Consider the following 13,768-nt stretch of genomic DNA (forward strand, 5'->3'; position numbering starts at 1 on the left):
TTCTAAGTTTCTGGGCTAATATCCGCTTATCAGTGAGTGCATATCTAGTGACTTCTTTTGTGATTGGGTTACCTCGCTCAGGATGATATCCTCCTGATGTAACCATTTGCCTAAGAATTTCATGAATTCGTTGTTTTTAATTGCTGAGTAGTACTCCATTGTGTAAATGTACACCTTTTCTGTATCCATTCTTCTGTTGAGGGACATCTGGGTTCTTTCTAGCTTCTGGCTATTATAAATAAGGATGCTATGAACATAGTGGAGCATGTGTCCTTATTACAAGTTCAAACCTCTTCTGGGTATATGCCCAGGAGAGGTACTGCTGGATCTTCCAGTAATACTATGTCTAATTTTCTGTGGAACGGCCAGAATGATTTCCAGAGTGGTTGTACCAGCTTGCAATACCATCAGCAATGGAGGAGTGATTTTACATGGAGAGAATCCTTAATTTTTAATGTAGATATTTAGTGATAAACTTTTTTCTTAAGACTGCCTTCCTTTTGTCCCATAGATTTTAAAATGTCTTTACATTTTTATTCAATTCTAATATATTTTAAGGTTTATTTTTATAAGATTAACTTATTTTTAATTTTATGTGTATGAGTGTTTGTCTGTAGATATGTATGTGCACCATGTTCATGCCTGGTACACATAAAAGGCAGAATGAAATCATGGCAGCTAAGGCTATGGCAGTTGTGGGCTGTCATGTGGATACTAGCAAGCAAGCTCAGTTTCTTTTCAAGAGCAGGAAGAACACATAGCCTCTGTGCCATCTCTCCGACCCTTCTAGGAATTTTGAAAATTACTTTCATGACTTCATTCTTAGCACAATTATCATTTGTGTTATTTAGTTTCTATGCATTTTTATATTTTCTGTCACTTCTTTGCCGGTTCATATCTAGCTCCGTTTTGTTGTGGTCAGATAGAATACAGGATATGATTTTAGTTTTTCCAATATCTGTTGAGTATTGCTTTGTGTACTAGTGTGCGGTCTATTAGGGGGAACATTCCATAACCTTCTGAGAATAATGTGTATATGTTGGTGTTTGTATGGAATGTTCTGTAGATTTCTGTTAGGTTTGTTGATTTTCTTCGTTTTTATGTAATTTAGTTCCAGCCTATTTCTGCTTAGTTTATTCCTGGATGACTTATCTATTGCTGATAGTCAGCTAATGAAGTCATCTACTGTCACTATGCTGTGGTGAATCCTTGGTTTTAGTTTTAACAGTGATTTGTTTATTAAATCATGCATCCAAGTATCTGGTGTGTATATTTTTCTTATAGTAATCACTTGTTGGTAGAGGTTTTTTTATAAGGAGCAAAAAGTATCCATTTTACATCTCTCACTAGTTTTCTCAAATATTTTAATAGCTACATCTGCTTATTTTACAGTTTCATTTTCTTGGAATACATTTTAAAAGTCTCTTTATCTTAAGAAGGTGTCTTTCATGGTTAGTCATATTTCTCAAAGATAACAAAGAGATGGACCCTCTGTTGTAATATAGTCTCTTTGTATCTTTTTATTTTAAAGGGAGATCAATAATCTTCAGTTATTACTGCATGATGTGTGTTAACTCTCGTCATTTTGTTGATTTGGTGGTGTATTCTTAAATCTTTTTTGATTACCTGTCCTGGCATTTCTTTGTTCCTTATGACCTCTTGGTTATGTTTGTTCTTCTCTTCAAATTGAAATTTTATTCTATCTCTATAGAGCTGGCTTTCTAGTCATAAATTCTTTTAATATGTTTTAACCATGAAACTCTTTGTTTCTTCTTTAATTTTAATAGTTTTTTCTGGGTATAATAGTCTGTGTTGACAGTAGTGATACCTCGGGGTTTAGAAAACATCTTTCTAGGCCTTTTTGTCTTTAAGGTTTCTGTTAAATAATTATTGTTCTAACAGTTATACATTTAAGTGTGACTTCACTTTTCTTTCTTGCATCTTTTAGTACTCTTTCTTCACCCTCTATGTTTAATGCTTTAACTTTAATATGTCTATTTTTGTCTGCTAGCCTCTTGTTAGGACCTTTTTTTTTTTCAAACCTAGATGGGCTTCTCTTTCTCTGGGTTGGGAAGTTTTCTTCTGTGATTTTACCAATTATATTCTTTATGCCTTCAATGTGATAGTTTTCTTCTGTGCCCATTTTTGGAATCTAAGTCTTTCATGTATGTCCCAAAGCTCTTCTATGTTCCATTCATATGTATTAAAAATTTTCATTGGCCTTTACTAAATAGTCCAATACCTCTACTTTGTCAGCTTTCACTAAATCTCTGGTTTTGGCATGACACATTTTGTTGGTGAGGCTTTCCATTTACATTTCTAATTTGTTTTTTGAGGTTTTCCTTTCCAGCATCATTTCAGTTTGCATTTTCATTAAAAATTTAAACTCTATTTTTATGTCTTGGATTAAGTTTTTTATCTCAGGTACCTCTTTGCTTTCTTTTCTATTTTTTTTAAATGGTTTGAGTTGTTTAACATTGTGATAAGCTTTTGAATTCTTTGTCTGAAAGTGTCTCTATTTACTTTCAACAAGGAATATTGCTTTGGGAATCTATGTTTTGGAGATAGCATGTTACTTTTGTTTGTTCGTTGTTTTGTATGTGTTGTTATTTCTGTATTAGAACTTGCACATCTGGGCTTACTTTGTTGATTAATTTTCTTTCTTTTGTTTTTGTTCAACTCATTTTTCTTCCTTCAGCAGTGATTTTTCTTTACAGTGTTTTCCTAATATGGTTTGAATATTGATTTCATCTGTTTAACTGGTATTTGGGAATACACCCTCCATCTAGGTTTGGATAGTCTTGAGCAAGTTTCTTTTGGCAATGGATTGGTCTTGGGTTTAAAGGCTCATTGGGTAACTAGAGGGTCCTAATCAGGCAGTTGTCAGGACTTTGGGAATCTAGATTATCTATGGTAACTGGAGGATCTCTGTCGGGGATTGAGCTGGTGAATGCCTGAGGAACACAGGCTGAAAGGAGGGAGTTTTTACTGTCAAGTGGCTTTAGGACATGAAGAGCTGAATGGAGAGATGCAGGAAGGGGAAATAGTGGCAGCCTACTTGGGTCCATAGGTACATGAGGTGGCTACAGGGACCCTGGTGATAAGCATAGTTTTATTATTTTTAATTACGCATGTGTGTGTTTCTGTGCGTGCACATGACTTCAGATGCCCTTGGAAGCTAGAAGTGTTTAATCCTCCTGGAGCTGGAGTGATTTGTGAGCTGCCTGAAGGGTGTGCTAGGAACGCAACTCGGGTTTTCTGCAAGAGCAATATATGATCTTAATCGTTGAACCATCTGCCCATCCCTATCATAGGAAATTCTTACTGATGTATTTTTAAATATTAGGTCATGGTGGCTTAAATATTATTTGTAAATAAATCAGAAAATGAAAAACCAAACAAGTAAAAATCTGTATGCATGTGAATAGATGTAAACATGCATGAATGGAGACTTTAAAAAAATTTTTTTATTAGATATTTTCTTTATTTACATTTCAAGTGCTATCCTGAAAGTTCCCTGTACCCTCCACCTGCTCCTGCTCCCCTACCCACCCACTCCCACTACTTGGCCCAGGCCTTGCCTTGTGCTGGGTCATATAAAGTATGCAAGACCAAGGGGCCTCTCTTCCCAATGATGGCCGAGTAGGCCATCTTCTGCTACATATGCAGCTAGAGACATGAGCTCAGGGGGTACTGGTTAGTTCATATTGTTGTTCCACCTACAGGGTTGCAGCCCCCTTCAGGTCCTTGGGTATTTTCTCTAGCTCCTCCACTGGGGGCCCTGTGTTCCATCCAATAGCTGACTGTGAGCATCCACTTCTGTGTTTGCCAGGCACTGGCATAGCCTCACAAGAGGCCACTATATCAGGGTCCCTTCAGCAGAATCTTGCTGGCATGTGCAATAGTATCTGGGTTTGTTGGCTGATGATGGGATGGATTCCCGGATGGGGTAGTCTCTGGATAGTCCATCCTTTCATCTTAGCTCTAAATTTTGTCTCTGTACCTATATCCTTTCATGGGTATTTTGTTCTTATTCTAAGGAGGAATGAAGTATCCACAGGATGGTCTTCCTTCTTGGTTTTCTTGTGTTTTGCAAAATGTATCTTGGGTATTCTAAGTTTCTGGGCTAATATCCACTTATCAGTGAGTGCATATCTAGTGACTTCTTTTGTGATTGGGTTACCTCACTAAGGATGATATCCTCCAGATANATCCATTNGCCCAAGANTTTCATAAATTCATTGTTTTNAATAGNTGAGTNGTACTCCATTGTGTAAATGTACCACANTTTCTGTATCCATTCCTCTATTGAGGGACATCTGGGTTCTTTCCAGCTTCTGGCTATTATAAGTAAGGCTGCTATGAACATAGTGGAGCATGTGTATGAATGGAAACTTTTATCCTCTTTTGGAGGCTGAGGATAAAACCTAGGACTTCACCGAATAAGAATATGTTTTACCACTGAACTATAAGCCTCAGTAGATTTAAATGCACTAAAGATGACATAATTTTAAAAAGAGACATTGAGTCTAAGTGATAGGATTATAGTTGTGCCTTTTAAAACATTTCTTTTGTTTTCTTAATTGTAAAAACTGAGTTTTATAATGGTATTTTGATATATGTATTCAATGTTTTGATTATATTTGCCTTCTATAATGCCTCTTCTCCCACCATTCCTCCTTTTCCAACTGGCTTCCTCTTTTGTGTCACATCTATTGTGTTATTCTTTAAAGTTTTCTATTTATGAAGTTTAAGGAATTCCTCAGTATAGGGGAATGCTAGAGCCAGGAAGCAGGAGTGGGTGGGTTGGGGAGCAGGGAGAAGGGGGAGGGGATAAGGGATTTTCGGAGGGGAAACTAGGGAAGAGAATAACATTTGAAATGTAAATAAAGAAAATATCTAATAAAAAGAAATTCAAGGAATTAGTTATGATGAGTGAATAAGAAAAGATAAGTTCATAACACATCAAATATTTTCCCTTTTGCAACAAGCTATACTACCAATGTATATTTGTATGTTATTATAGGATTATTATGATTATTTCTTCAGGGTACAATTAGTTTGTCAGGGGATATGCAACAATGAAATTTATATCACCTTCTTCCATATTGTTTTCTGCACAGATTTGTAGTAGTCTGATTAATATTTAGTTGCATCAACAGTATCTGAAAGGGTCTATTTCTTTACCACCTCACCTGGACTACGACATTTATTTATTTATTTATTTATTTATTTATCTATTTGGTCAGAATGAGAGTCTTGTAAACAACACCATTGTAACTCAGTACTGTTTTGATTTGCATTTCTTTGCCTGATTTATTTTAACCTTATTTACAGTAATTGCTATGCATCTTACTTTATTTCTGTGTGTAAAGCTTTTTCGGTCTTTTGATGCATTCTGCCAGTATTATTTTCAAAAAGTGTTATTTCTGTTTATATCTAAACTCTTCATAGGTAAGTTAGGTACCATTTGAACCATTTTCACCACATTGATTAAAACTTACAAAACATTGCCAATTTGATAGATCAAAAATTATTTGGCATGCTCATTTATATTTCTTTGGTTACTAATATGCTGAAAATTAAATTGAAATAAAAACACAGTTCTTTGCATTGCTTGAGCATGTTCTGTGTCCATGTAAAAGGTTACAGACTTAAGACAGGCTATCTAGCATGAATAAGGCCCTGCATTTATTCTTCAGCACTTTAAAAAAATGATTAAGAAGTTACAGTATAAGTAATCTTCATGCACAAACATATACATATATAGACATACATATACCCATACATACATACATACATACATACATACATACTAAATGGAAAAAGTGTTCATAATCAGAACTGTTCAAAGATGAAATGAACCATAATGGCAGGTAGTAAGTCTCCCCTTCAATGCACTTTTTTGTCTTTTATTTATTTATTTATTTATTTATTTATTTATTTATTTATACTCCAGATTTTATTCCTCCCTGATCCACTCTCCATCTGTTCCACATCCCATACCTCCTCCCTACCCCCTGTCTCCATGAGGATGTCCTCACTCCTCAATGTATGTTTTCAAATAAGGAATATTCCAAAGAAATATTGATGTCTCTTTTAGTAGTAAGGTCATATGATTTAAGAAAATTGAAACTTTATCATGTTCATACTGACTCAGTTCATGTAACAGTTAGTGATAGAGCCAGAAATCAAACTCTGGGCTCCTGATTACTAAAGCCATTCTTGCATGTTCCTAAACCAGGAATTTTTTTCAGTATTGGATTACATGTATTGCCATCATTGATGTCCTAAAATGTCTTTGTAGTTTATAATTTTTGCTATGTTCTTTGGAGTTGATGATCTTTACTCTTGCCAATATGAATAATGATTTCATGTTTCCCTACAGGCACATCTCATCCCAAAGTAGCCAAGTCATTTGAAAAAGTAACATACTACTGGACAGTACCTCCCCATGCTGGGCCCACTGCTCAGGATCCTGCCTGTCTAACCTGGATGTACTTCTCTGCTGCAGATCCCACAAGAGACACAAATTCTGGCCTGGTGGGCCCTCTACTGGTGTGCAAGGCTGGGGCCTTGGGTGCAGATGGCAAGCAGGTATTTCTGGGGAGACTGGGTAGAAGACTGGCTGGAAAGAAATAAAGCTGAGTTTCTGGGTTGTATCAAGGATGAGACTAGATCCTGGAGGTAAGGGAATAAAAGGAACATAAACAAAGCAGTTATATCAAAAATTAATAGATGGTGACTTCCTGTACTTATGTATTTTATTTTACTCAAAAACACAGCTATGTTAGGTTTTGAGTCTTCTTTTTTTCCCTATCCTTCAATTATTATTCTCCTTCCCATCTCAGTGGTCCATAAAACTGTTCCTAATCCATAAACTTAGTTTAATACATGTTTGCCTTTTTTTAAAAACCATCTAGCCCATCATTTCTAACATATAACCTTGGGCCAGTTACTTAAATTTTCTTTAACTCAACTTCCTCATCTGCACAGAAAGGGTTAAAAAAGGAAGAAGTTATCTTTGATTTCTTTGGATAGTCATAAAATGAATACACATAAAGTGCTTACTACAATTTCTGGCATATAGAAAGCACCTAGTAAACAGTAGCTGTAAAAATAATAAATAATGGTAATGCATTTCTATTTTTTTTCATTTTTCAAATTTTCCTTCATAATCCCCCCCCCCCGCTTTCTTAGTTACTCTCCCCTCAATCTTCTCCCTAGGTGGCTTTGGGCTATCTCTGGTCACACACTGTGCTATGCTTCCTTAATCCACACCTTGTGCTTTTTCCCTGCCTTCTTTCATACATCACTTGCCTCCAGTCTTGTTCCTTTACTCTGACCTTATCTCCTCTACAATTTTAAGTTTTCCTGATGAAAGCCTGCCTAGCAACAACTGCAGCTCTGAGCATGAGCTATGAGCCTGGCTCGAAATCTGAAAAAGGAAATGAGAATCAGGAATCCTTGGGTCTACAACTACACAATATTCAACTGCTGAAACCATTGTCATTCCTCCCTCTATTTTTTCCAATGGGACTACAGAAAGGAGTGGATAAAGAATTTTTTCTCCTCTTCACTGTGTTTGATGAGAACGAGAGCTGGTACAACAATGCCAATCAGGCAGCTGGTATGTTGGATTCCCGACTGCTCTCAGAGGATGCCGAGGGCTTCCAGGACTCCAATCGAATGCATGGTATGGGGAATAGTTTTGCTTTTAACTATAACTTTAAGACCTTAAGCAAAATATAATTCAATCCATACTTATAACTAGTTCCTAAAAATGTTCATCTCATTGATCATCTCTGTTCAAGAGACAAGCTAGATTGAAGGATACAATGTAAAACAACAGTTGTTTTTTTAAAAATTATTATTATTACTATTCTTCCTATTCTTCCTCTTCCCTTCTGCTATACTGTGTGTGTAGTTATATACAGAGGTTAGAAAAGGCTGTCCTAACTACTGAGCTATGTCATCACACTGCAACAGCAGCTGTTCTTACACTGATGTCTTGTGTCATGATCTGTGTTACACAGTACAGGAGGCACTGGCAGATAGTGGTGGAAGAGGAAAATTGTATACATGTGATATTATACAGGGTATGACAGATTAATCTGGGATGATATTGCTTTATTTATTTATTTATTTATTTATTTATTTATTTATTTATTTGAGACAGGGTTTCTCTGTATAGCCCTGGCTGTCCTGGAACTCACTTTGTAGACCAGGCTGCCTTTGAACTCAAAAATCCGCCTGCCTCTGCCTCCCAAGTGCTGGGATTAAAGGCACGCGCCACCACTGCCTGGCACTTCATTCTTTTTCTTTGTTTTCCAGTAATAGAATCCAGGGTCCTTTTGCCCACTAAACAAGTATTCTATCACTGGGCTACAGCTGCAACCTTCATCCAGTCTTGTTTTCCTATACCATTGTCCCACATCTCATACATCAGCAAAGTGTGACCATTTTTCTACCCACAACCGTAACTTCTACTTATTTCATATTTTTGCATTGTTATTCCTTTTGCTTGAAATACACATTCTCACACATTTACCTTCTGCATTTTGAAATTCTTCCTATTTTCTAAGATTCTACTCATAAGCTACCTCACCAATATTTCTACTTCTTATCACTCAAGTCCAGGGTGGTGATTCTCTTTTCTATGTACCATTGTACTTTAGTAATTGTAAAAGCATACATGACATATATTTGTCAACATTGTAATTGGTACATAGTTCTTCACTTCTTCTAGAGTATGTTGACTATGTATCTTCTACATTATTTAATTATTAGGTTCTAGCACACAGTGGATGTTAATTGAATTACTGAACTACCAAATTAATGACTAGGTGGATGAAAGGGAGTGAAAAATCTAGTCCTAGATTTCACTGAGCACCCAGCAATTTTCAATGATATGAATAACACCCATAACAATAATTATAGAACAGTCCAGGCAGACTAATAAATGTGTAGAAGAGCCTTTTAAGTTCAAAAGAAAAGAACATTAATAAGGAACAGTAAACATAAATGATCCATTGAAGAAAGGAATATTTGAGCTGGAGCTAAAGACTGAATAGGTTTACAATCAAGACATTATAAGCAGTGGAGGCAGAACAGGGATAAGCAATATTCTCATCAGGAAGAAATTAGGATGCGTAGAATTCCAGTTTATGGGAAACCAAAGTCCAGGGTTGACGTGCTGCTGACTATGATTTGAGTAGTCTAATCTCATCTCCCTATTTTGTCTTGTGTTTTTATTTTCCAGCTATTAATGGATTTCTGTTCTCTAACCTGCCCAGGCTGGATATGTGCAAGGGTGATACTGTGGCCTGGCACCTGCTTGGCCTGGGCACAGAGACTGATGTACATGGGGTTATGTTCGAGGGCAACACTGTGCAGCTTCAGGGCATGAGGAAAGGTGGAGCCATGCTCTTTCCTCACACCTTTGTGACGGCCATCATGCAGCCTGACAACCCTGGTAAGTGCATTAGCAGCAGGCACAAGACTTACAGGCTTTGTTATGTAGGGGGGACAGGAGTGACAGGGACTAACATGGGAGGAGGAAGGGCTGGTGAAAGAAAGGAGTGTGTTCAGGGTTTTGAGAGAGTTTTGAAACACTTTATCTCTTCAATGTATTGTCCATGTTCTGATTATTTGATGTTTTCATTATTTGCAGCCTGAGTAGAAGGTTGAAAAACCTTTGTTTTGCAGGAAGAGGGGAGACGTTCAAATACTGTTCAGCTTCAGTGCTGATATGACAGAGGGTACACTTAGCCGCACAGCACTTTGCTCATATAAAGATAGATTATAATGCAACCTATATAATTGGAAGGTCAATGGAATGTACCTGTGTTTTCAACTCTGGTATTCTGTGAAGATTTCTGCACTCAGGCGTGTGTGTGTGTGTGTGTGTGTGTGTGTGTGTGTGTGTGTGTAGTCAAATGTAAACAAATGTTAAAAAAACAAATGACTAGAGAAAGCTATGTTTTGTTCAACTACATGCCTTCGTAATGACTAAGATTTGAGGAACATTTGTGGTCTTCCTTTGGGATGTAATAAGGAACAGAGGAAATGTAAAACAATCCGAAACAAAGTCACTCTTTGGGCATGGAAAGGAAGGACTAGAAATCTGAAGATCTGGAATTCAGTTCCTGTTTATACTACCTACAAACATGGCATGAGCAACCCACTTCACTTGACTGTATGTTTAACCATCTTAGGTCAGAAAGGAAAACCTCAGAACGAACTTTGCCAACTTGCTAATCACTTTGCTTTAATCACTCCCCTTATCTGTACAGATTCAGCTTCCCCTCATTTCTTCCTTCCCCAATTCTTTCCTTCTCATTTCCTCTCTTCTCTGTGCCTCCTCTCTTCTCTTCTCCCATGGTCTCAACAGTAATTCTGTCCTCCTTTCTTCATTAAGAAGTTTGACTCAAATACTTTTTATTTATTTCTCAGATTCCAGTAATCTCAAAGCAGTTTATAACACACAGGCATTTTCTTCAGCCCCTAGGGTGTATTCTTTTTCCAGCCAGTAGGTGGCAAGAGTGATTGTAAGAAAGTTTATACATCATCACCACAATCTGGACAGTACTTGTTTTTAATTTTTATTATTATTATTATTTTCTTTATTTATATTTCAAATGCTATCCCGAAAGTTCCCTGTACCGCCCCCCCTGCTCCCCTACCCACCCACTCCCACTACTTGGCCCAGGCCTTCCCTTGTGCTGGGTCATATAAATTTTGCAAGACCAAGGGGCCTCTCTTCCCAGTGATGGCCAATTAGGCCATCTTCTGCTACATATGCAGCTAGAGACACAAGCTCAGAGGGTACTGGTTAGTTCATATTGTTGTTCCACCTACCCAGCCCCCTTCAGGTCCTTGGGTACTTTCTCTAGCTCCTCCATTGGGGACCCTGTGTTCCATCCAATAGCTGGCTGTGAGCATTCACTTCTGTGTTTGCCAAGCACTGGCACAGCCTCACAAGAGGCCGCAATATCAGGGTCCCTTCAGCAGAATCTTGCTGGCATGTGCATTAGTATCTAGGTTTGGTGGCTGATGATGGGATGGATTCCCGGATGGGGTAGTCTCTGGATAGTCCATCCTTTCATCTTAGCTCTAAATTTTTGGACTGTACTTTTATTTTATTTTATTTTTTAACTTTCACTTAGTTGCGTAAACTCTTATTATATTTAAAATAGAATTCTTTTAAAAAGTAGTTCTTTGTAACAATTTAATAATTTCTTCATGCATGTGAACTTTACAAGCACAACATTAAGCTATTTTCTTCACATATCTTGTTTCCCATCTACATAGAGCATTTTCTTGGCTGGGGAGAGTTGTTAGCAAATTATAAACATCAGAAGCAAGAGGAGCATGTGCTTTCAGTAAATGGGGGTTGGGGCGGGGAGTGGGGAAGCTCTGAATTTAAAAGATCACATTCTTGAGCTTTAATCCCAAAGCCAAACTTAATCTCTTTCCTGAAATTCAGTCGGGACACCCCCCTAAAAATCTATATATCTCCTCAGATTCATTATAACTTTAAATGCATGAAATTATTTTTTATTTTCATGCTGTGGACCAAACAGGTAGCTGGCTAAGCACAACAATATGTCTCGATAGTTCTGGTAATTTCTTTGCTTAAGCTCATGATTTGGGGACCAGCCTGAGCAACAAAATGCGATCTCAACTCAAAATATAAACGAAAACAATTTTGGTGGGAAGAATGGTGGGAAATATAATGGTAGGTTTTCAAGAATAAAGGTTTAAAATATTACTATTGGCTAAGATTCCTGAGTTTTGTTACTATTGAAGAAAGAAGTCTTCCTGCCCCTTAATACACATTCATATTTTTTTTTAAATTGTCAAAGAACTGTCAAGTCATAGAATATTGGGACTGATATGGTTCCTTTGAAATCACTTATGATCAGTTATTTTACTTATAGATGCAAAGAACACTTACCTGAAATGGATAAATGACTTGCTCAGATTAGAAGCACTGACTGTAGAATTTTAGCTTTTTCTCTGGTTCATCCTCCATCAAATCCTATTAATTCTCGCTCCTGGATGGTACTTTGAATCTGAACTTTCCATCTGTCCCATGGGCACATGCTCTGTCATCAAGAAGGAGAGAGACCACTGTAAATAGTTCTCTAAAATCAAAGCAATGTAATGACAAATCTGGATCAGAATCTGGCTTTGGAGTCTGTGGAGACTAATAAATCTTAGTCATTACGAAGGCATGTAGCTGAACAAAACATAGCTTTTGTTATATTGATGAATGGTGCATGTACAGCTTTATAGATGCATTATCCACGTCACTGTAGCCAGGCACAGTGGTACAGGTTTTGTCTTCAGTCCAAACACCTTAGAAGGCTAAATTAAGAAAATGAATGACCTGAGCTAGGAAGTTTGAAAGCACCCTGAGCAACATAACAAGTTTTCTTCATAAAACTCCATATTGGAGATACTGCATGTTTTCTCTTTGATGTTTATGTTAAAAAAAAACAAACAACAAAATTAGATATTAAAAATTAAACAAACTATGTAAAGAATTCATATGTGGGACTATTGGAAATTGTTGCCATCATCATTTTTCTTTGCTGTAATATTTTTATTTATGTATTTGGAATTTTAATAGGCTTATATTAATTTTAATAAAATACCATGTTGTATTTAAAAATAACATCCTAACTAGTATGCCTCTGCTATTCAAACTGAAATATTAATACTAGATTTTTAATACTAGGGAAGGTGTCAGATAAAAGGTTATAGTCTGAATATATTACGTTCCATTAAACTCATTTTAGTTATTCAATGCCATAGATTTTTTTTTTACTACTTGGACCCTGATTAGGGTTTCTTTCTTCCTTTCTTGTTATTGGAGCTCTTTCTTTGTTCGTTATTTCCATCCTTCCTTCTCTTACCCATTTCCTTTGTGTGCTTGGCTTGAAGACATTAATAGTAAACTCTGAGTCACCAATAATTTGTCGCTGTTGCATTAAGGAAAAAATATCAAAGCATTTCCTCTTGATGTCATTTAACTAAGAACAAGTCCAGATTTGAAATTCTCTATTTGGCCTTCCCTGTGCCTTCTGTCCCTTAGTTTTTCTGTTTGTGAATCTGGGTCTGCTTGAATGTTGTCCCATGAAATTTGCCTCTGTATTTATATGTGTCTCTGTGTGTCACTCCCTAACAAAGAGCTTCTTTTTTTTTTAATTGACCAACACAGAAAGTATCACATGAAGAACAAATGAAGATTCTTTACAGAAATCTTTAACAGAGTTTTACAAGGAATTAAGTTCTGACTCAAGCTGCAAACAGTATTAAAAGCATCATTGTTTCTCGAGCAATATCTGAATGATGTATTCTACATTTATGTTAGATATTCACTTTAATTTTTTTCTTTTTTTTTTCTTTCTTTTTTTATTTCTATGTTTATTAGATATTCTCTTCACTTACATTTCAAATGATATCCCAAAAGTCCGTGATACCCTCCCCCGGCCCTATTCCCCAAACCAACCAACCCCTGATTCCTGGCCCTGGCACTCCCCTGTATTGAGACATATAATTTTGGCAAGACCAAAGGCCTCTCCTCCCAATGATGGCCAACTAGGCCATCTTCTGCTACATAAGCAGCTAGAGACATGAGCTCTGGGGGTACAGGTTAGTTCGTATTGTTGTTCCACCTATAGGGTTGCAGACCCCTTCAGCTCCTTGGGTACTTTCTCTAGCTCCTCCATTGGGGGCCCTGTGTTCCATCCAATAAATG

The 13,768-nt window shown here is 36.9% G+C and overlaps 1 protein-coding gene across 3 annotated transcripts in view; it reads left to right on the forward strand.

The window, feature by feature from the left end:
• The window catches only part of Heph (hephaestin), a 96,510-nt gene that overhangs the window by 30,162 nt on the left and 52,580 nt on the right, over positions 1-13,768 (forward strand). For all 3 annotated transcript variants that reach the window (XM_021187434.1, XM_021187435.1, XM_021187432.2), the window contains exons 11-13: positions 6,389-6,597; positions 7,546-7,696; positions 9,263-9,475. In XM_021187434.1, coding sequence (XP_021043093.1) covers positions 6,389-6,597; positions 7,546-7,696; positions 9,263-9,475 — 573 coding nt within the window. The remainder of the gene's footprint in view (positions 1-6,388; positions 6,598-7,545; positions 7,697-9,262; positions 9,476-13,768) is intronic.

The sequence above is a fragment of the Mus pahari genome, chromosome X (assembly GCF_900095145.1).
Source record: "Mus pahari chromosome X, PAHARI_EIJ_v1.1, whole genome shotgun sequence".
Classification (NCBI taxonomy): domain Eukaryota; kingdom Metazoa; phylum Chordata; class Mammalia; order Rodentia; family Muridae; genus Mus; species Mus pahari.